This window comes from Mobula birostris, chromosome 6 (assembly GCF_030028105.1).
Source record: "Mobula birostris isolate sMobBir1 chromosome 6, sMobBir1.hap1, whole genome shotgun sequence".
Lineage (NCBI taxonomy): Eukaryota > Metazoa > Chordata > Chondrichthyes > Myliobatiformes > Myliobatidae > Mobula > Mobula birostris.
The window spans coordinates 179,777,704-179,802,203 of NC_092375.1; the positions used below are offsets into that span (position 1 = coordinate 179,777,704).

At 40.2% G+C, this 24,500-nt stretch overlaps 1 protein-coding gene across 1 annotated transcript in view; it reads right to left on the bottom strand.

The window, feature by feature from the left end:
- ly75 (lymphocyte antigen 75) overlaps positions 1-24,500 on the bottom strand; it is a 180,100-nt gene that overhangs the window by 124,305 nt on the left and 31,295 nt on the right. The window contains exons 4-10 of the mRNA XM_072262014.1: positions 20,306-20,470; positions 18,250-18,360; positions 17,017-17,160; positions 13,869-14,057; positions 10,771-10,928; positions 2,438-2,551; positions 188-276 (exon numbers count right to left, since the gene is read on the bottom strand). Of these exons, the coding sequence (XP_072118115.1) occupies positions 188-276; positions 2,438-2,551; positions 10,771-10,928; positions 13,869-14,057; positions 17,017-17,160; positions 18,250-18,360; positions 20,306-20,470 (970 nt within the window). The remainder of the gene's footprint in view (positions 1-187; positions 277-2,437; positions 2,552-10,770; positions 10,929-13,868; positions 14,058-17,016; positions 17,161-18,249; positions 18,361-20,305; positions 20,471-24,500) is intronic.

Sequence of the window (24,500 nt, forward strand, 5' to 3'; positions counted from 1 at the left end):
AGAATGCACCAATATGGACCACCCCCCATACAAAAACAGGGCTTTTCAGAAAACACCGGCTAAAACGCAAATTAACGTCTAGACTACAAAAGTTATGTCAAACTTTTACATAAAAATGTTGTGTTTGAATAAAAATATTTTTAAAATGTAAACATTTTCAAAAAATAAATTGCAAAGTCTTGTATACCTGTTTTGTATTGTTAGGTGACATTTGGATTCAAATTTGACCTCTGCTGAATCAAGTTTGTAGCAGTAATCTCCATGCCTTCTCCAGTTCTTTAAAAAAAAAAGGAAGAAAATAAAATTTTCAACCTTCAAAAATTAAACAGGTTACACCTTTTCAAATTTTACTGGTTTATGTTTTTCTGCCTCTTGAACTAAAGTTAATTTTAAATGGGCAAACTTTGTACTCATTTACATAAACCTCTAATAACTATATACACTCAGTAGCCACTTTATTGTAAACCTGCTTATTAATGCAAATATCTAATCAGCCAATCATGTGGCAGCGTAAAAGCATGCAGACATGTTCAACAGGTTCAATTGTTGTTCAGACTAAACATCGGAATGTGGAAGGAATGGAATGGGGTCTAACTGACTTTGACTATGGAAATAGATGCTGTTGCCAGATGGGATGGTTTGAGTATCTCAGAGAATGCTTATCTCCTGGAATTCCCACACACAAGAGTCTCTAGAGTTTGCACAGAATGGTGCAAAAAAAAAACTAAAGACATCCAGTGAGTGACAGTTCTGTGAGTGAAGGCATCACAGAACTGAAAGATGTCACAGGAGAATTGCAAAACTGACTCAAGCTGACAGCAACTCAAATAACCACGTTACAACATTGGCATGCAGAAGAGCAAGTCTGAATGGATGGGTTCAACTTTGTAGTAGATGGGCCACAACAGCAGAAGACAAGGAACATGCACTCTGTGGCCACATCATTAGCTACAGGAAGTATCTGATAAATGGCCACTGAGTGCATACAAGGTGTTTAAAATCAGAAATTCCTGCAAACACTTTGGCCAGGCAGTGTCTGTGGGTGAAGGTGCGTGGTCGATGTCACAGGTCGAGAGTCTACATTAGAATTGGGAAAACGTAATACAAGTTGGCTTAGAGTTGCAGAGAAGGTGGGAGAAGAATGCAGAGGACGAAGATCTTCCCATACCTGTTTTGCCTGCTCGACATTTCCAACATTCTCCTTTCCTCTTCAGTTCATTGCAAAAGCTCTAACCTGTGTTTCATCCTCTCTGCATCTTAAAATTGAACTGCTTTCCCATTCCTGCTGAAGAGCCTTTGATCTGAAACTCTACCCGTTTCTCCCACAGAAACTGACTGACCTGCTGTGTGTTTTCAGTTTTGTATTCTCCCCCCCCACCCCATATTTCTGCAGGTTTCTGATTTTTCATTTAAAATATCAATGCCGCTTTTTTTGAAGCTCCATCCCCAATCCAACTTGCTGTGTATTACTTCCTTGACTGTAGCTCGGTAGCAAGAGTGACTTGATCAATTCAATGTGTGATGGTTGAGCAGAACAACATGGGTTGGGGTATGCCATTTTGGGGGTGATACACTCCTTCCAACATTCACACTGGGGATGTCTTTGCTCCTGACAAACAGATCAAATATTTCAACATCACCCAATACTCCTTTCCCATTTTGAACAGTGATGGTTTAGGGATTCCTGCAAGTTAAAAAGATACACCATCCCCAAGGATACTTTGAGAAGATCCTTGAATCAATTCCTGTATTAAAAAAAACTAAGAACAGGGTGGCTATTCATGAATCTGTAGATAATGAGATTTGTAGCAAGTCAATTAATGGCAAAAACTGTACTGATTCTCTTACGGTGATGATAAATTTCATGATCTCACCTTCATTGAGAGGTTCTGAGGTATGATAAATGATCCACAATTTCTGGGTCTTATCATAGACTTTTATTGTCATGAAAGTTGGGTAGAGGACATTTGCTTTATTGAATGCAAAAGTGAGGCCCATTCTCTTGTCTGGATAAATCAAGATTGGCCGTGCTTCAAACATACCAGAATTCTGTTGCAATTCCTTGTAAAATTAACCTAATACAAATCAACCCTCTCCTATGGAATGTTCGAAAGTGACATAACTAAGATTATCAGTGAAATTGTAGGCATAAGTTCTTGGTTTATTAGTCTGTAGAACAGGATGCTATAATAGAAACACAGAAAAAAGGCACAGCAGAAAATACTATTTGCAGTAGAAGGTGTCACCGAATAAGACAATATTCTAAATACGACTGAGTGAATATAGTGAAAATAACACCCATGTAACATTTAATTGTTAGCTGAAAAGCTGTTTGCAAGGGGTTTTTTTTGGTATATTTAGAGATGTAAACAGAACAAACATTCTAAAGCCAAGTTAAAAGAATCAAAGATGCACTTTTGAAGGTTATAATAATTACCTCATTCTCAGGGCACCCTACATCAGAGAGGCTGGATTCATTCTTAATCTTCCCTGCCTTTTTACAAACATATGACAGCTTGTTGTCACAATTTTTATACTTCCATCGACCCAACTGCAAAATATAAAAGTTTTTAAAGGTTTAACCGATAAATTATTAATTTTTATTGAATACAATACTCTATATATATCTAAAGAAGTCTACGTGCACTCAGCCATCACTTCATCAGGTGCAACTGCCTGGTAATACAAATGCCTTATCAGCCAATCCTGTGCCAGCGACTCAATGCGTAAAATCATGCAGACATGGTCAAGAAGTTCAGTTGTTGTTCAGACTAAACATCAGAAGGGAGAAGAAATGTGACCTAAGTGACTTTGATCATTGGTGGCAGATGGGGTGGTCTGAGTATCTCAGAAACTGCTGATTTTCTGGGATTTTCACAGACAAGTCTCTAGAATTAAAAGAGAATGGTGTGAGGAACAGAAGTCATCCACTAAGTAGCATTTCTGTGGTCAAAAATGCCTTGATAATGAGAGACAGAGAAGAAAGGCTAGACATGTTCCAGTTGACAGGAAGCCAACAGCAACTCAAACAACCATGCAATATCAACAGTGGTGTGCAAAAGAACATCTCTGAATGGCCAACATATTGAACCTTGAAGTGGATGGGCGCTCAGTGGCCACGTCATTTGGTACAGGAAGTACCTAACAAAGTGGCGTTTAAGTGTACATTGCACTTTAAGACTCAGCCTGTTCCAAATGGTTTCATCAGTCAATGAAGTTTTGAAATGGGACCAATGTTGCAATGGAGAAAATATGGCTGCTGATTTGCACAAAGTTCCTTTAAATTTCTCCTCTGGATCAAAACAAAATTACTTCCATTTCAGATTGAAGGTTCTTGAGTGGCTCAAGAACTAGCAGGTGGGTAATTTGTAAGCTAGCCCACTCCTGTTACTATGTATGGTTCTAATTCTCGACTTCATGATTCTCAATACATTCTCACATGCTTCTTTTAGACTGAATGATCATGGGCCAGAGGATTTTAAAGAGGCAGTGGGAAGCTCACATTTCTTCAGAGGCTTGGAACATATTCTTGAAACTTTTCCCATCCGCCTCGTATCTCTTTCCACGACAGAACTTGGAGCAGAACACCTACTTCAGGAGTCTGGCATCAGCATTACAAACAACTTCATCTACCCAGTGTAACTCATCAAGTGTCACATGGCCTGGGAGAAGACACTAATGTTAATAGTCCTTCCAATGAACCTGGAGGATTCTGCCAAAACATAATTAAGATTTCACTCAAACTGCTATGAGATTCTGTTCAACCAATCTGTTTTAGTGATGGAAAGATTTTGGCCAATTGACCATGAGGATTCTTGTGTTCTTTCTTTATATCACAGTGGTTTTCACAACTATTTAAGGATTCATCCAAATATCACCAGCCCTGTCTTGGCAGCCCACCTGAACCTTCTTATGCTCGGGTCTCTGGAGATGGAGTTAAAAACACTTGAACTGCAATTGATGGAAAAAAGAACTCAAATCACATTATTAATTAGAATACATGACCAATGAAAGAATGAATAATTTGTCTCCTTATAGTTTTTAACTAAGAAAAATGATCCCTTTTGTTCAGGAATAGATTTTAGAATTAGGATTCCATAGACTTACTAAACAGATGGACACAGAGTCTATAGAAGTGATGCATCAACTTCATGAATCCTATACAGATTACAGACGAGGTATTGTTTGCGGTCCTGAGGCAAACTAAGGCGGATAAATTCCCAAGGCCTGACAAGGTGTTCCCTCGGACTGTACAGGAGGCAAGAGCAGAAATTGCCAGGGCCTTAGCAGAGATATTTAAATCATCCCTAGTGACAGGTGAGGTACCAGAGGATTGAAATGATAGCCAATGTTGCTCCATTGTTTAAGAAAGGCCTAAAAGTAAACCAGGGAATTATAGGCTGGTGAGCCTGACATCAGTAGTGGGGAAGTTATTGGAAGGTATGCAAAGGGACCGGATATACAAGTATTTGGATAAACATGGACTGAATAAGGACAGTCAGTGTGACTTTGTGTGTGATAGGTCATGCCTAACCAATCTTGAGCTTGAGGAAATTACCAGGAAAATGGACGAAGGCAAGGTAGCGGATGTTGTCTGCATGTACTTTGGTAAGTCATTTGACAAGATCCTGCATGGGAGGCTGGTCAAGAGGTTCAGTTGCTTGGCATTCACGATGAGGTACTAAATTGGATTAGACTTTAGCTTTGTGGGAGAAACCAGAGAGAGGTCATAGATGGTGGACTATCTGATTGGCGGCCCGTGACTGGTGGAGTACCACAGGGATTGGTGCCGAGTCCATTGTTGTTTGTCACCGATCTGGATGATAATGTGATTAACTGGATCAGCAAATTTGTGGATGACACCAAGATTTTGGGGGTGGGGGGGGGAGGGCAGTGGACAGCGAGGAAGACTATCGGAGCTTGCAGCTGGAAAAATGGCAGAAGGAATTTAATGCAGACAAGTGTGATGTGGTGCATATTGATAAGGCCAACAAGAATAGGCCTTATACAATGAGCGTTAGAGCACTGAGGAGTGCAGTAGAACAAAAAGGATCTGGAAATACAGGTCCATAGGAGGCACACTGGCCTTCAGAAATCAAATTATTGAGTATCGGAGATAGGATGTTATGCTGAAGTTGTTCAAGACATTGGTGAGGCCTGATTTGGAATATTGTGTGCAGTTTAGGTCACTTACTGACAGAAAAGGCAGCAATAAGATTTAAACAGTACAGAGAAAATTTACAAGGATGTTGCCAGGTCTGGAGGACCCCCTGAGTTATAAGGAAAGATTGAATAGGATTTTATTCCTTGGAATGTAGAAGATTGAGAGGAAATTTGATCGAGGTATACAAAATTATGATGGGTGTCGATATGGACACAAAGAGAAACTTCTTCACTCAGAGGGTCGTGAGAGCGTGGAGTGAGCTGCCAACACGTACTACATGCGAGCTCAATTCTGATGTTTTAAGAGAGGTTTGGATAGGTATGTGGATGGTAGGGGTATGGTGGACTATGGTTTTGGTGATGTTGATGGGAGTAGGCTGCTTAAATGATTCAGCACAGACTATATGGGCTGAAGGGTCTGTTTCTGTGCTGTGCTTTTCTATGACTCTATTGAAAGATTAGGAATCACACAAAATGATCCTACTTATGGCACTTTAAGGAATTGTTTGCTATTTATTCTAAGATATTTTGAAAACTTTGTGGATGGTGAATACATTTCATTCTCCAGCTTCACACAAACATTAAATGAAAAAAAAATTCTGGATTTCTATTGCTGGCTAGTTATTGTGTTCTTCATTGGCACCAGGAAGGAATTCAACAATATTTTTGATTCCCATCAAATTCACATTGGACAAACTCAGCACCTTGAAGCTTCCTTTTAGTGTCCATTACTGCATGATAGATTGCAAAGCAATGAAAAGTCCTTTCACTGAGATTTGCAGGGTTACATAAACTTTGAGCCACCAAACTCTGTTACATTGCATTACAGACATCTCAAAATTGGTATCAGAATCAGGTTTAATATCACTGGCATACGATATTTGTTGTCTTTGCAGCAGCAGTACAATGCAATAAATAATAGAGAAAAAAGTGAATTACAGTAAATATATACATAAACATATATACATACACACATACATACATACATATAGTAGACAGTTGAATTAAATAAGTAGTGTAAAAATAAACACAAAAAAGTAGTGAGGTAATGTTCATGGGTTCAATGTCCATTCAGAAATTGGATGACAGGGAAGAAGCAGTTCCTGAACTGTTGAGTGTGTGCCTTCAGGCATCTCTATCCCCTTCCTGATGGTAGCAATGAGAACAAGGCATGACCTGGGTGATGTGGTCTGTCATACCGAGGGTTTTGGTGAGGGTTGTGTGCCCTTATGAAGGTGTGGACTTTTAAAAAAATCCAACAGCGGGACATTAAAGTACATTCAGTGCAGAGGTGTTTATGGTGTGCCGGAAGTGGAAAAACTTTTAAACAAAATGCAAAAATATTTCCAGTGCAAAAGATGGTGAAATGACAAAGAGAGAAAATGCAGGTATATACCATCAGACCTTTAGGACAACAGCTCGAAAACATCAGTAATACACCTCACTTAACTACAACCACACCCTCTCTCCCTCTTCACTTACACCAAATGAGCCTTTAAGGAAGGATGTCCTTACTCGAGGAGAAAAGGGACAAGTTCAGTCCCTGGAATGGAAGGGGAGTTGCTCCCATAAGCCTGAATATTTACACAAGAGTCCTACCAGGTACTCCTTCGGGGCTGTCACCTTGTGAGGGTTCACCCCCTCAAAAGACGACAGCCTCTAAGACAGAGATCAAAGGGTCACTGGGTGCAGAAGGGATCCTCCTAGCTGTAGTTTTATTCTCCCTTTCAAAGCATAAAAGGGGTTGAGCATATCTGGGAGTGAAGCATCACAGCCATTCATTATGTTGGGTTTTACTTTGTAATAAGTAATGGCCTACAATCCCTACCAAAGTTGACCTGCATCCAATTCCACCTCCAACCTTGCTCGGAGTTGTTCTTTTGCTCAAGGCGGTCCTCCTCAAGGCATACCTGGTTTTCTCGTACAGACCTGGGTCGCCCGACTTGAATGTCACAGATCTAGCCCTCAGCAGTCTTCAGACCTCCTGGTTCATCCACGGCTTTTGATTTGGCTACGTACAGCATGTTCTCGTCTGCACACACTCATCCACACAGGTTTTAATGAAGTCAGTGACAGCCGTTGCGTACTCATTCAAACCTGAAGATGAATCCCTGAATGCAGTCCAGTCCATCCATTGATTTAAAGCAGTCCTGTAAGCACTCCTGTTTGATCCTCGCTACTGGTGCTGCAGTCTTTAGTCTCTGCCTATACTCAGGGAGTCGAAGTACACTCTTGATAGTGGTGTAACAGTGGTCCAGCGTTTTGGTCCCTCCTGTACCACAAGCAATTTGTTGTTAATTATTATTTAGAAACTTTTTCAAACTGGCTTGGTTAAAATTCCCCCAAATGATGGGGAAGGCTCCAGGATACGCTGTTTTATGCCTGTTTATTATTTTGCTCAGTTTATCTAGAGCCTGTTTGACACTAGCCTGAAGTGAGATGTACACCACTACCAAAATGATTGTTGAAATCTCCCATGGCAGATAAAATAGATGACACTTGATTGTGAGATATTCCAGGTTGCACGAGCAGGACGAGGATAGCATCACAACAGGTCAATCCTGAAGTAAACTCCACCTCCTCTGCCTTTGAAAGACTCAGCAGTCCCATACTGGCCACATATTATGAAACTTTCAAGCTATACCACTTCATTCAGAATGGCATGGAATAACCTAGGTTCCATGAAACAAAGAATGCAACAACTTTTAATGTCTCTCTGGTACAGCGATCTAGCTCTGAGATATTCGGCTTTATTTACCAGGGACTATGTTTACCAGGAAGATGGTTGGTATCGGGAGTTGTAAGCCACGCTTTCTTAGATGAACTGTTAAACCAAATCATCCTTCCTTCTGCTTAAAAGGAACCTCGCAAGTGACCAAAGTCCGTTCCAGTTCCGTCGACTTTGAGTAGTGATTTTTTAAATTGCCTTAAAGCGATGTTACTAAGTGTACAGACCTTAGATGTAGTTTCTCTGCTGTAGCAGACTGAAAGTGGAATACGTGACTGATCCCATCAGAGATGCTCGCACGAGTCGCCTTCTTGACAGTGCCGCACAAGTGATCACGGATAATCATAAACACAAGATGCTGCAAATTCAGGCATACGTGTTGCACAAGGATAATTTTTACCAGTTAGGTCAAAAAATTAATATAGGATAACCTACTCTGAACTACAATTACTAGTAAAAAAAAAAAAATCCATGCTTCATTGCTTCCATTAATCTAGGGGTTCCCAACCTTTTTTTATGTCATACCCCAAAACCATTAAGCAGGTTGCTTTGTAGATTGAATTTTCAGGACTACATTTCAGTTGAAGTAGGGAATAACACCCGAGGAATAACGGGCACCTACCAACCACTGAAGTTGAGACTACTGCTGAAAGCATCAATTTTTTCCCAGGATCATCCATTGAGCAACTCAAGTGACCTCTCAAGAATGAAAAGAAAGCTCATTTAAAATGTTAAAGTAGTTTCACGACATTTGACTGAATTGTCTAGAATATACACGGTACAACCAGGAATTGCAGTGCACTTGAAAGGTAGGTCTCTTTTTAGTTAAGAGAGATTTGAAGGAGTTCTCTTCCAGACTCCATAAACCCAATGGGCCCACGGACACTCAAGTAGCCACGCTTCACATACATCTACAAAAAGTAACATGGAATACTTCTACTCCAGTGTTTGACTGCCGTTCGAATAAGTCTCAAAAAGCATCTTGAAAAATGCAGCCTGCTCAATCTCATCCATTATCTTAAACATTAATTCCTTCCTTTGATGGGAACTGTCATGAATGACATCTATAAAACCGTAAGACCATAAGATATAGGAGCAGAATTAGGTCATTTAGCCCATTGAGTCTGCTCCGCCATTTTGTCATGGCTGATCCAATATTCCCCTCAACCCTAATCTCCTGCCTTCTCCCCATATCCCTTCATGCCCTGACCAATCAAGAATCTATCAACCGCTTCCTTAAATATACATAAAGACTCGACATCCACAGCTGCCTGTGGAAAAGTATTCCATAGATTCACCACTTTCTGGCTGAAGAGATTCCTCATCTCCATTCTAAAAAATGTGTCCCTCTATTCTCAGCCTGTGTCCTCTGGTCTTAAGACTCTCTCACCACAGGAAACATCCTCTCCATATGCACTCTATCAAGGCCTTTCACCACTTGATAGATTTCAATGAGGTCACCCCTCATTCTTCTGAACTCTAGTGAATACAGGCCCAGCGCTAAACGCTCTTCATGTAACAAGCCATTCAATGCTGGAGTAATTTTCATGAATCTCCTTTGAACACTCTCCAGTGAGAGTGCTTTAAAAAGCACTGATGAGGCCTCACTTGGAGTATTTCAGCAGGTCTGGGCCCCTCATCTTAGAAAGGATGAGCATCTCACTTATACCTTGCAAAGGTCAATTGAGGATGGACAATAAATGCAGACCTTGGATGATAATATCTGCATTCCAATTCACCTGAGCAAATTTGAGGCTGTTGAAGCTATTCCATATCTGAGCTGCTGACTGCTTTGGAGCACTTGAATACCAGCCTTAGCTCAACACTGTGCCAACTGAACTCAGTCCTTTAAACTCACAAGGGTATCTAAAATAATCAGGAACTACTGCCTAGCTTCTTGCTACTATTTACCTAAAGCCACAACAAAAAGAGCAGAGCATCCAAAGAAAATAAGTGGAATATTATTTCCAAGTATTATAATCTTCAAGTGCAATACTATACCCTAAAATAATGAAGTAGGCCGACCATTATCAACACTCTTCAGATATCGTCTGCCTGGCTTCAGTGGTCGCATAACCAGGACTTGTGACTTGTACCAGCTACTCATAGGACCATCCACCACCTGCTCCCATGGGTTTATGTGACCTTGACTGGGGGGCTAAGCAGGCACTACACCTTGCCCAAGGGTGGTCTGCAGGCTAGTGGAGGAAAAGATAACCTTTCACCTCCTCTGGTAGAGACGTATCTCCATCCCACCACCCTCCAATGTCATCCACTAATTGATTTAAAAAAAAAGCACCATTGAAATGTTCCCACAAGCTAATAACTCACTTTCAAGGACTCTTCATCTCACGTTCTCGATATATATTGCTTATTTATTTCTTCTTATTATTTACTTCTTTTGGACTTGCATAGTTTGTTATATTTTGCACTCTGGTTGAACGCCCAAGCTGGTGCAGTCTTGCATTGATTCTATTATGGAGTTATTGAGGATGCTTGCAAGCAAATGAATCTCAAGGTTGTACATGGTGATATACGTACTTTGATATTAAATTTATTTTGAAGTTTGAACATTATAAGAACACAGAACTAGTCAAAATGAAAAGGATTTTAAATTCTACTCCTCAAGATCTTTTGGTCCAGCAATTATGGAAGGGCAGTCCATTCAGAATGCTGAAAGGGGATGAAAAGTGCAATTGTGAGGATGTTTAATAGTCAACCAAGTGTTGGATAAGCTAAGTATTCTTGGGCCTCATTTTCCATGAATCAGATCTGTTGATTATTTCCCAAGTAAAATTAAGTCTGATTATGCATTAACAAATGAAGTAGATTATATCGGAAAGATTATTTTAAAAAATTATTAAAAAAAGAGAACTTACCTTTCTCGAATAGGATACACAGTGCGTTGTGGTGTTAAAGGGTATATTAGGTTCAGCCTGGTCCCAGTAAGTGAATGTCACTTTTGATCCATCTGACCAGTGAAACAAGGCTGGGAAACTGTTACTTCTTAATCCAGTCCACACATCCAAACTGTCAGCTAAAGAACAAATAACAATAGCTAAGAAAATAAATCATGATTAATTTGTTAAGATAAATTCATCATTTTAAAACTTAAATAAATTACAGGAGCAAAGATGCAGCAGATTAAGGGTTTCTATTTCAGCCTTTGGTAAGATTGCCAAAGAAAACCTGGTTTACCACTACAATTCTCATCCCAGATGATTAACCTCAGCTAACGTGATGACAATAAAATGACAACTCCTCTGTCTATGTTTTTCCCTCCTTGAAAGAGAACCCTCAGTTTCCACTCTGTTGATCCTCATTTGCTTGTGAATACAATGACGTCATGTTCTGGGCCTGTACTTGGAAGAATGGGGGGGGGGTGGTGGAAGAGTGGGATCTCATTGAAACATCAAATATTGAAAAACCAGATAGAGTGGATGTGGAGAGGGTGTTTCCTATAGTGGGGGAGTCTAGGACCAGAGGGACATTCACTTAGAACAGAGATGAGGAGGAATTTCCTTGGCCAGAGGGTGGTGAATCTGTGAGATTCGTTGCCACAGATGTCTATGGAGGGCAAGTTGTTGGATATATTTAAAGTGGAGGCTGGTAGGTTCTTTATTAGTAATGGTGTCAAAGGTCATTGGGATAGGGTAGGAGAATGAGGTTGACAGGGATAATAAATTAGTCATAATAAAATGGCAGAGCAGACTCAATGAGCCAAATGGCCCAATTCTGCTTAATGGTCTTATGATTTAAACATACTAGTTCTGACCATTTTGCTGCTGCTATTACTCTACACAGTACACTGAGCAGCACTCAAATCACATTACTCTAGTTCCTTACCATGCAAACTCCAAAAACCCTGCTCTTCAGCCCAAATGAAGGAAAGCTCAATCTCTGACTTGCATTCCCCAAATGCTCTCACATCCACAGAGACTTAGGTTTGTTTCAAGTCAAGTCACTTCTTTCCATTCTACATTAAAGTTTCTCAACTTTGCCTCAGACAACCAGACCTTTATCTGACCACTTGGAAGAGGAGAGATCTTAGTGAGATGTCAGTGTGTCAACGTCACCAAGCTGGATGTCTGTCCACAGCTGGTGACGTTATGGAACAGGAGAAATTGAATGTTGCCGTAGTTTAAAACTGGAGGAATTAAATATATTTTTTTGGTTGTCAGCAGCGGTATGAGGAGATAAAAATTAGTTTCCAAGAAACTCTCAAGCAACCTTTAAGAGGCCGCAAGCCAAGACAGGGCGGAAGGTAGGGCTGAACATAATGCAGTGGTAAAAATGGAAGAGAAAGGAGAAGGCAGGTGGAAAGTAGTAGATTGCAGTGACGAGGAAGGTGAGAGGGCAGGTTCTGGATGTAATGCTTCAGGGAATGGCATAAAAGAGAGTGGCAGCATTAACTGAGAGATTATTGAAAGGAAAACGTGACCATTGGTTGGGGCTAAGGAAGTTCTAGCAGACAGAAGTGGATCCAGCTTTATGAATGCATGCTGAAATTGGTGGTGAGATTTATCAGTTTTTGAAATCAGTGCCTCTAACTTTCAAAAAAGCCACTATGGCAAGCCAGTGACAGTTAAGAAAAATGACTAATTTAAAATATTACATCTATTACTTTAAAAATATTACTTTAAACATTAAAAATATTGGATCTACTGACAGAAGAAAGGGCAAAGGTGGGTTACTGGCACCTTAATACCAGTTGCTTCAGGCAGATAGGGCTCATCAGGGAGTTGGCAGCTCATCTAGGAGGAAAACTCTGATCTCAAACTTCCCCTGCCTTGTGACTATACCCATGCATGGGGAAGGCTTTGGGAGTAAGGCAGTCCTATATTGAGTGCAACACTGAATGGCAACTCCTGGGATGCCACTGATGCCAAACTATATCGGTCTCTGTCATTCTTTTAGATTCATGCTGTGTAGAGAGGGGGACCCTAATACACGGGCAACAGCTTGCTCTCCATATCATACTGCCCTGGCTTGCATATTGGCTTGTGTATCATGTAGCCAGCTGGGACGCAACCTCCGTGGTCAACCACAACTAATGGAGGGTCTCAAAGATCTATTACCAAAGTTGCAATGCTTATAGTTGAGAAAGAAACATGTTAAAATTCTGTTTCTTTATAGCAGAACCCAAAGCCCACAGAAAGAGAGCACTGTTCTACTGACATTTGAATTTCCCTCCATGCACACAATTTTCTGGAAAACAGGTATTTTGTGAAATGCAATCTGTATTCAAAGTACTTTTGGACAAAGAAATGGTCCAAGCTACTGCCTGGAAATTTTAAACTGAAAACTCCAGCAAAATGATTATGTATCTGTCTAGGAAAGAAAAGGATGTACAGAGGACATTCTTTGCAAATTTCAGAAGAGAGTAGAATAGCATCCAAGGAGGCAACTATTCTTGTTACATTTTCCATCTGACATTTTCTGAAACCTCAAGCTTTTAATACAGGTCATTATTGACACGTCATTTCCTTGGCGACTGTCAACATATCCGACATTGCTAGATTGCTCTTGAACCAAAGGGGATAAACTTCACTTCCCCCATCACTGAAATGTTCCCACGACCAATGGACTCACTTTCAAGGACTCTTCATCTGATCTTTTCAATACTTATTGTTTATTTATTTTTTACTATTCTTTCTTTCTTTATGCATTTGCATACTTTGTTGTCTTTTGCACACTGGTTAAGCGCCCAAGTTGGTGCTGTCTTTCATTGATTCTGTTATGGTTATTATTTTATGGGTTTATTCACTATACACACAAGAAAATGAATCCCAGGGAGTTACAGTTTATATGGCGACATATATATACACTTTGATAACAAATGACCACGTGGGTTTCCCGAAGGGTGTTCTGGTTTCCTCCTACAGTCCAAAGATATACCATTGGTACTTTGAACTTTTCAGGAAGCATATATTTTAAACCATATTCAGGATTGACTCGACTGTGTGCCAAACCTTACCTTTCTGAAGCTTGGTGACAACCAGTTCTACATCTGCCAAAGAATGTATACTGATGAGCTCACTTTCATTGGATTTACAGAAGCTATTTGCAGCGTCCCAATTCAACACTTCCTTAGGCATATAGAAGCAGAAGCCGTTGTATGCAAGCCAGTTGGCTTCACATCCTGTATTGGAGTACTTCCAAGAATCTGTTACAAACCAAAGTATATGTTAACAATTTCTGTATTATATAATTTTCCTCCTGTAGAGCAACTTAGTAAAAGAAATACATTTATATGATAACATTTTACTTTGGTTACACGAATATTTCAGTCAGATTAAACTGCTCACCCAAGACTAAAACCAAGTGACCACTCAAGTGTCAGTGTATGCTGATTTATGAGCATACACTAATGAAGGATTTAATTTCTTTTTAGGTACTTGCATCAGGAAATGGACTACCCCAAAAAGGTCTACATGGGTGAATTTTCTAAATTGCAATCTGGTCATCCAAATAATTATCATGAGAAAGGAAAATGAACTAACTCAGTTGGTCAGGGGGTGTAGGCCTGCAGCTTTGATACTTTTAATGACCCACTGCGAGTCCTAAGAATCCCCACCTGAAAGCAGCTCTACGGTTCCAAGATCCATTCAAGAGCCAATTACTGGCTGAGGCAGCCTGTGCTAAATAAGTGAAGCTTGGTGCCCAATATTTTGTATTCTCTTTCCGGCTTTTCATTTGGAGACCTTGAGGCTTTCAATATTTCCAAGAAATTCAAAGCATAAGTGCTGATGAACAAAGTAAATTTCAAAAACAGTTCAGCTTTTAACATACAAATTTTACAAAATTGATGTGATTAATCTTCCAGCTAGTCTACTTACCCTCCCTAGCCCCCCACCACCTTTCTATTCCGGCATCTTCCCCCTTCCTTCTCAATCCTGAAGAAGAGTCTCAGCCCAAAATATTGACCATCTATTCATTTCCATAGACCCTGCCTGACCTGCTGAGTTCCTCCAGCATTTTGTGTGTGTTGCTCTGGATTTCCAGCATCTGCAGACTTTCTTGTGTTTACACTTTCATTCAAGTGATTCTATCCCTGGCTAAATTATAAACCTAACCTTTGAAGATTGAAAAAAAAAATGCTGAGATTCCAAAATAACTTGATGAAAAACATCAAATGGCTCATATCCTTTTGCAACTTTAAATTCTAACCACTTCCTACTAAAAAAAATTCTGTATTTCGGGTTTGTGCTTTAAATTGCCTAATAGAGATGCACATTAGAATGGGTGAAACCAAGTGAGTGAGTGGGAGCTGGAGCTAGTTATTGCATGGATAGCAGAGACCAAGACATACGTTTGTTCTTCAGCAATGCTGTTATCATCCAAAGTATAAGCATATGCACACTCAAGAATAGAGGTGAATGTATGAAGCCCAGAGGAAGTCAGTAGGGTAGATTTTTGGTGGTCATAGACTCGATATGCCAAGGCACCTATTTCCATTCTGTATCTCTCTACAACTCTATTTTGAAAGCCTTCCGTCATTTCCATGTGTTTATACATCTCCATCTCACAGCAGGTTACCTGGACCAGTCTCGCTGCCATTCCTGACCATTCCAGTAATCATAACCAAAAAAAACTTAGTCTCAGTACAAGACAGCATCCCCATTGAAAGTCTAAAACTGGAAGTGAACTGCTTCAGACACAAATCCATAGTCTCACTGACAGCATCTGGCAGCAGAAGATATATTTCAGTCCTCAGAGAAGCTACAATCATGATCATTTTCAAGGGAATGTCTAGCTCTGGTAACCACACCTTCCTCCAGTCTGTCTGCACATAGAAACTAATCATTATCATTTTAAATAAGCTTTATAGCAGTATGCAAATCAAATCCAAAGTGTTATCAGTGATGATAATTGTTAAGCAAGATTTCTGTGCTGCACCTCCAGCAAAACACCCACAGAAATCACCAGAACAAATATGAAACTGTTTCAGTTAACAGTCACTGAGCAACCAAATTCTGGAACCAAAGCTGCTTCAACTTCAGTAGTCAAGCCACACTTTGCAAATGCTTGTGGGTGTGTGCATCCCCAGAGATGATTCTGCTGCACAAACACCAATATAAAAGCTATCTCTATACTTTGCAGGCTGCAAGCCCAGTAATGCAAATCATTACAGCTGTACTTCAGGAGCTAAAGGTAATGAAGTTAGGCAGCAAAATAAGGAGGTCTGACCATCTTATACGCACTGTTTTGCAAGCAGACCAGTATCAACATGCCGTCTGTTAGTTAATCTGATTACAATGTATTAGCTGATGGTTGAACCAATGGATTCTTGAGTAACTGTGATACACAAAAAAAAACCAAATCACAACTATTTCTTTGTTTTGGCATCTGTGTGGTACCCCAAACATGTACAGAACCTTGCATCCACAGATGAAGGCAATCCAGCTGGTCTGCCAACGAGTGAAGACTGGAGGGCTGCACTGACAGGAGGGGGCAAGCCTTCAACCCAGTAAGGGATCCAGTGGCACGGAGCTAGATCTGATGTCTACTCTGACGTCTCTTAATATCCAGCAGTGTCTTGCAATTGTGAAAGCAGACAAAGGATGAGCAATCACACCTTTGGGTGGATCCAGAAAGGCCAGTGTGTCCAAGTACACCGCTATCTTACCGGAATCTTTCATTCCCATCTATCCAAGACCATTTACGACAGTTTCTGTTCACGTGCAACACTGCAAGCTTCAGGGTCATGCAAAAAGTCTTTGTTCCCCCCCCCACCCCCAAAAGTATCCTCCTCTGCTACTCATCTACAGCATCAGAAAACATTGCATTTCATTTCTGCACGTGTGTCATACAACCAGTTCTACTTCAATAATGACTTTTTCAATCCTCTCAGGTCTTTATATTGTAAACATGCTGCAGTTAATGACCAGATTTTCCTCACAATCAAATAATGCAAAAACCAAAGTCACCGTCATACCAATTCTTCCCTAGCTGGAAGCTAGCTGAGATATTCACCTGGGTGAAGAAAGAAAAAGCTACTGAATCAGGAAGGAGAAAATTAAAGCCTTAAGTTCTAAAGAAAGTTAAAGCAGAGTCATTGGTACATTAAACTATGTTCCATGGATTTTAGACCACTCAGAAAAAGGAAACAATATTATACCTACCACCATTCTCCAACTGTGTTTGCTTTAATGATTTCTTGCATATATATGGTAGAGCAGCTTCGCAAGGGCTTATTTGCCAGTATCCAGAATCAGAGTTCATTATAGCACAGCTGGATTCTTCAGGGTGAAATAACCCAAGCAAACCTAAATTTAAATTGCAACACTTAAAACTTTTAGTATTTACTAGATAAATCAACATTAAAGGCATGTTTGCATCTTCCATAAAAAGATCAACTCCAACTAACTCATTAAAACAAGTAGGCAGGATGGAGGAATTATATGCGCGAGAATCTGTGGAAGTAAAGTACCATCATCATTATGAGTTGTGCCGTAAGACGTAGGCAATTACGGTTTCACAACCATGATTGTTCTTGGCAAAATTTTCTACAAAAGCGGTTTGGCATTGCCTTCTTCTGGGCCGTGTCGTTACAAGATAGGTGACCTCAGCCATTATCAATACTCTTCAGAGATTGTCTGCCTGGTGTCAAGAGGATGCAAAACCAGGAATTGTGACATGTACCAGCTGCTCATACAACTATCCAGCACCTGCTTCCATGGCTTCACGTGACCCTAATCGGGGCGGGGGGGTGCTAATCAGGCACCACACCTTGCTCAAGGGTCACCTGTGGGCTAGTGGAGGGAAAGAGCATCTTACACCTCCTTTGGTAGAGACGCATCTCCACTCAACCACCCAAAATAAAATGTAGTGCGCATAAATTTGCTGTGAGGGAAATGAACCTCTAGATGTTGGCAAAGCCAGACCATTAGGTATATTAAGGTGAAAGCAATAAATAATTGAAAGACCAGAGAATTGAGCACTATAAAAACTTGCACAGAAAAGGAGTTGAGGCCAGCATAGATCAGTCATGATGATAATGAAATAAGGGGGCAAGTGGCCTATTCTTGGCCCCATTTTATGTTTTTGTGAAAGAAACAAGATCATGAAATTAACTAGAATTTAAAAAAACAAATATAAAATAAAAGACCTTGAAAACTGAGGAGCTTACAGCAGTCAATGTTACCAGAATAAAAATAAAAGGGCAACAGAAAATGACCTTCATCAGGTTACTATCCAAGCCACACCACTAAACTATGTTTTAAAAAAGTATTATTTTGTTGTGACAGCAAAGTGTCCTGATTGTTGGAAACAACATCTCTTCTGTTACACAACACATATTTTGACCCAAATATATATATATAATTCAAGCTCGTATCTGAAAAGTACTTATTTACCATCATCCCAATTGACAAATACTAAAGGCGTTCCATCCGACCACTGCCAACCTCCTGCTATGTTCAGCTGATTCAGACCAATCCATACTTTTCGTGGAGTATTTGGTTGCTCTGTTTAAAAAAAAACAAGAGATGTATTGAATTACATAATTTAAAGAACTATTTAAAAGCGCTGGATACCAGTCTTCTGTTGAAAGTGAATTATTCTGGTTTAGGCAGTAGTTCTGTACACAGGAGAACTTGCTACACCATCTCCAAACCAGTGCTTCAAATTGATTTTGAGCCTCAGATACTTCCTGTAAATGGAATGGGTGTCCAAGAGCAGAATTGTCAATGAATGGAACAAAACTGGCCATAGAATTTTTATGCCAAGCAGGATGTCAAACAAAACTAGTGATATGAGACACTAACTTCTGGACAGACAGCTAATTGCTCTATAGGTGGGATAAGCTGATGGGAAAACATTGCCTGTGACTGAAGAACAGCTGATGATGGATCATGACTGTTCTGGTGGTCTGGGGAAGATGACCCCCACCTCTGCAGTTGTAGAGGAAGTCGGGGGATAAGGCTTAACTTTTGGAGTTGTCAGTTTCCACCGCCAAGTTTTACTAGTTCTGGCAAGAACAGCTAAAAGTTAATATTTAAACTAGACTTCCAATAAGATTGTGGGTCCCTGACGGAAATGGTCACGCATCTCTAAGATGGGACACACTTTACGCACATTGTCATAATCCATGCAATGGGAATTTTATAATAGAGTTAGATTAATGGTTTAAGTAACATTCCCCCCAAGCTCCCCATCATCTCATGGAAGTGTAACATCAACATTCAGGTTGCAAGAGGAGGCACATTCCTGTGATTTGGTAATGTGTAGAGGCAATTCTCAACTTATTTTGATGGGTATCCATGCAGGTAGAACAACTATGCTTCTGTTGTGAGGTAGCAGCAATGGGAGAGTTGAAGGAGAAAGAAGATGCTATAACAGCTAAACACACAAATGGATTCACTTCCCAATCTATTGATGCCATCTGGTGCTATCAGGTAATTAAGTGTAAAGGCACATTGCCGAAATTCTACCATTGATACTTCAGAGCAATGAATGTTCCAGAACCTCCAAAACCTAAAATTGTACTCCAATCTCAAGAGATATTCTGAAGGACAAATAAAATATTTCAGTTCTTTCAAAAAAAAAAATTGCAACGTTCTAGCCAGTTCCAAGAAATACCTGGCCCACAGCCTCGCACCTCAGCTCCACCAAACTGGAGTGGAAACAAGTCATCCTCAACTTTGAGAGACAGCACAAGATAATATATAATAGCACTGGTAGTTGTCTGTATTGGGGCATTAACCTCCATCCCACAAAAGTACGATCTTCTCTTACTTAATACCCCAAGTAACATCTAATTAACTCCTTTCCCTTGCACTCAGAACCCACCATGGCCAATATTGTACTCCATCCCAGCTACTATCTGTGGCAGCAACCACACTTAGAGATGGCCGCCAGCACACGTGACCAGCTCACATCCTCCTGCTGGGGAATGATCACCTGACCCATCTCAACCCAACAATTCAAGCGTCATCACACTCAATAATCTAAAAAAAATCTCACCTTACTACCCCCACAATCCAACTGTAACTATTATTCCCTTATTCCAAATCCTTACTTTAACTTACCCGGCTCCTGATCTTCATCCCAAACCCAGGATCTCTCTCCTTCTCCCCCTCTATCCAATACCTAGTCATGCCCAACGTCCTCTGTGCTCCTCAATGTATCACGTACAAGGCCAACATTCAGGCCCTGAGCCTCACACACTACTGAGCTGTAGGACGGTGCATCCACAAACATTCACTGGCCACGACGCATCCTGTTTAAAATAGAGGCACTGACCAAATTCAAAGCTCTGAAAATTATATTTCACACAGAAATATGTTCAGGTTGATCTCAGATTGCATACTGTTTATACATTATTGGAAAGTGACACTAACGTATTTACCATGACAAAAGAGTATTGGCTTCTTTTAAGGGATGGTCTCCTTATTTGACATTTTAACTCACCAGCAATGTACTTCTGAATTTGTGAATCAGGAACACTCAATAAATCTCCTCCCTGCCTCTGACAGGAAAGACGAGCCTCATTCCAAGAAAGAAAAGACTGAAAGTTAAACTGGTAGCAAGTCTGTCCTGAATTATCTATCTCCCATAAAGTTTTGCATCCAGGATCTGAAAAATAATAAGCAATATAAATAATTTTAGTCATGCTGAATAAATGCAAACAGTATTACAATCCATGGGTTTACTTAGTGATATTAGTGAAGGGAAAGTAATGCAAAAAGACAGCTTTCGAGACAATTTTCTGCCTGAAGCAGGTTGGATTAAAAAAAAAGCAGACTTCCAGTACCAGTTTTATAATAATGAAGTTTAGTAATTACAAAAATATAGTAAATACTGTACTTCTGGTCAAGAGATAGCATACTTCCGGTAAAGATGGCACCAGTGAGCAATGATCCGTCGGGTGACATCTTCCAGGTAGCAAATCTTTCCAATTTTTCCACTCTTTCTACATTTTCTGCTTGTTCTTTTTGTTTTGTTTGAGTCATGGAAACTGCTCGTGCCTAAGATGTACAGTTTGAATCTCAGTCGAAGGATACAGCACCGTGCTGTGTCCAGCGAGCTGACTTGTGGAGATCAGAGACGGGGGAGGGGGGGCTGAAAAGGTCCCACAACACAAGCTGACTCATGGAAAAGACCAGAGACGAGGCGCGGGTCATGAATGACTCTGTCTCAAAGCAGCAAGGAAGACTGAAGCATCAAGGTGAAAGTGGAGGGGTTCAGCGATGGCTCGGCACGAGACAGTCATCAGCCAGGTTGGTGTATTCAACCTCGGGTTGGCGGCATTTGGACCTTAGCTCAGCAGTCACTCTTTACGGAAGGACTGAGTTCATGCAGCTGCTCTCCAAGTATGCAGCAATAAGATGTTTCCCGTATTCTGAGATTTATGTGATTGGACTGTATATTGGTTTCCTTCAGATTCTTGCTGTTTTCTTCTGAACGACTGGTGGGTGGGTGATCTGTCAATTTTTTTTGTGAAGAGGGGGATTGGGGGTTTGGTGCTACAGATGTTATTCTTTTCTGTGAGTGATGGGGTTGGGGATTGTTATGTGTAGACGGGTGTTGATTGTTATTGTGGCTGATTTTTGCTGCGGGCGAGGGGGGTTGATTTTGGAATCTGTGAATTTTGTTTCTTTTCTTTTTAGTGTCTGTTGGGGGAGAGGAGTTGATGCCTTTTCTTTCATCAACCTCCATGGTCTTTCTGTATTTTACAGCTATCTGCAGTAGACAAATATCAGAGATGTATTATACATGCATACTTTGACAATGAAACGAACCTTTGAACCTTTACAGGGTAAACAAGTTTGTTGGTAATATAAAAAACAAAATACAGCTGATATCAGAAATTTGTAAAACAGAAAATCCAAGCATGGAACCTCAGAGATAACTCTTATCATCACAGGAAGCAATAAGACCGTAGCAGTGTTTCATTTAATATAATTACAGTGCCTATTAAGAGTATTCACCCTCCTTAGAAGTTTTCATGTTTTATTATTGTTTTACAACATTGAATCACAGTGGATTTAATTTGGCTTTTTAAAATACTGATCAAAAGAAAGACGCCTACGACAAACCCTGGAGGAGTTACAAGCTTCAGTGGCTGAGATGGGAGAGATAGCGCATACAACAACTGTTGCCTGGGTGCTTCACCAGTCACAGCTTTATGGGAAAGGGGAAAAGAGAAAGCCACTGTTGAGAAAAAACCTCACATGAAATCTCAGAGATTGCCAGAAGGCACATAGGAGAATCTGAAGTCCAGCTGGAAGAAGATTCTATGCTCTGATGAAACCAAAATTGAGCTTTTTGGCCATCAGACTAAATGCTATGTTACGCGCAAGCCAAAAAAAACAGCACATTGTCAAAAACATACCAACCCCACCATGAAGCATGGTGCTGGCTGCATCATGGTGCTGATGCTTCACTACAGCAGGCCCTGGAAAGCTTGTGAAGTGAGAGGGTAAAATGAATGCAGCAAAATACAGGGAAATCCTGGAGGAAAACTTGATGTAGTCTGCAAGAGAACTGCTACTTAGGGAAGATTTGTTTCCCAGCAAGACAATGACCCCAAGCATAAAGCCAAAACGACACAGGAATGGCTTAAAAACAACAAAGTTAATATCCTGGAGTGGCCAAGTCAAAGTCCAGACGTCAATCCAATTGATAATTTGTGGCTTGACTTGAAAAGTGCTGTTCACTCATGATCCCCATGCAATCTGACAGAGCTTGAGCAGTTTTGTAAAGAAGGATGGGGAAAAATTGCAATGTCCAGTTGTGCAAAGCTGATAAAGACCTATCTACACAGACTCAAGGCTGCAATTGCTTCCAAAGGTGCAGCTACTAACAACTGATTTGAAGGGGTGAATACTTGTGCAATCAAAATTTTGTGTTTTATATTTGTAATGAATTTAGATCACTTTGTAGAGATCTGGTTTTACTTTGACACAAGAGTTTTTTTTTCCCCTGTTGATCAGTGTCAAAAAAGACATATTATATCCACTGTGATTCAATGTTGTAAAATAACATGAAAACTTCCGGTGGGGGGGGGGAGGGGTGAATGCTTTTGACGTGCACTGAATATATAACAGATCAGGAACTTCTCTATGGACGCAGAGATAACTCCTGCGTATCCAGATGTCATCTCCACAGTAACCAGGGGCCCAAGCTAAGCTAGAACAAGGACTTGACATGGGCATGCAAACACAAGTAAAATATACTGAAGGCCATATGACAAACTTCCGATCTCAATAAATGCAGGCAATGGAGATACAAGGTAGCCTCTGGAGGAGACTGGTAGATCACAAGTGATGTACCTGCTTCTGATTGTATCACCAGGACCTTAACTGAACAAAGATATGCTTTAGACAAGCAACTACCAGACTCCTCCCCCCAACCCCCAAAAAGGCAGGGCTTTCCAAAATATATGATGATCATGCAAGGAAGGCAATGTCAGGAGCAACCAAGCACGTGCCTTTTCACCTAGGGTTGGTTAAGAAATGGTAACTGAACACTGGGGAATAATGCTGCATCTTACTTCTATAATGTGTGTAAAATGCCACCCTTTAGACAACTGTACAGCAAGTGGCTTTTCTTCCTCTGCAAATGATTAATTGATAAATCAATACATTCTTCATTCTTTGACCCAATTCAGTACTTGTACAAGTGATTCCATTGTTCAGATGAATGACGTTTCAGATTGTTCAGCAAGCGGCTTTCAGTAGGAAAACAAATACAAAGTGTTGAAGTTCTGATGAAGAATCTTCAACCTGTAGAGTCCACTCCAATTTCTGCTGAGTGGTTTGAAATATATATATTTTTTAAACATAGAACATAGAAATCTACAGCACATTACAGGCCCTTCGGCCCACAATGTTGTGCCGACCGTGTAACCTACTCTAGAAACTGCCTAGAGTTTCCCTAGTGCATAGCCCTCTATTTTTCTAAGCTGCATGTACCTATCTGAGGCTCTTAAAAGACCCTATTGTATCCGCTTCCACCACCGCCACCAGCAGCTTTTTTTGTTTGTTTTTATTTCAGAATCAGGCCATCTGCAGTATTTTTGATTTTCAATTAGAATTTGCAGATTTTCTGCAACAGATTATAAATAATTACCCATTCCAAATTCAACTCAACATTTTTTCTCCATTATACGAAGACGAGATATAAAAGATGCACTCATTTCCAGTTAAATTAATTGACAGTCATTTAAATTCACGGAAGTATCCTTATAGTTGGGCTTTCTGTTTCTTCTCTCTTTAGTTTCCAAATTTTCATCCATTAAAATTACTTGGTGGGGTGGTACAAGGGAGGAAACAACAGGAAGTGCACACAGACATCTATGAACATCAACACCTTTCTGCAAAATTAAAATACAATCTAATGTACCAGTATTTTAACTTCCATATCAAATTTTCACGATCATGCAGATGTAAAATATTAATGCCGTGAATGATATCATGTGACCAAAAGTTTCCATCATCAAGTTCCAACAATATAATGTTGGCTCTTGAAGGGAATAACTTCACTTGCCTCATCACTGAGATGTTCCCACAACAAATGGACTCCCTTTCAAGGACTAACTTTCTTGATATTTTTTGCTTATTTTTTATTATTATTCTCCATTTGTATTTGCACAGTTTGTTGC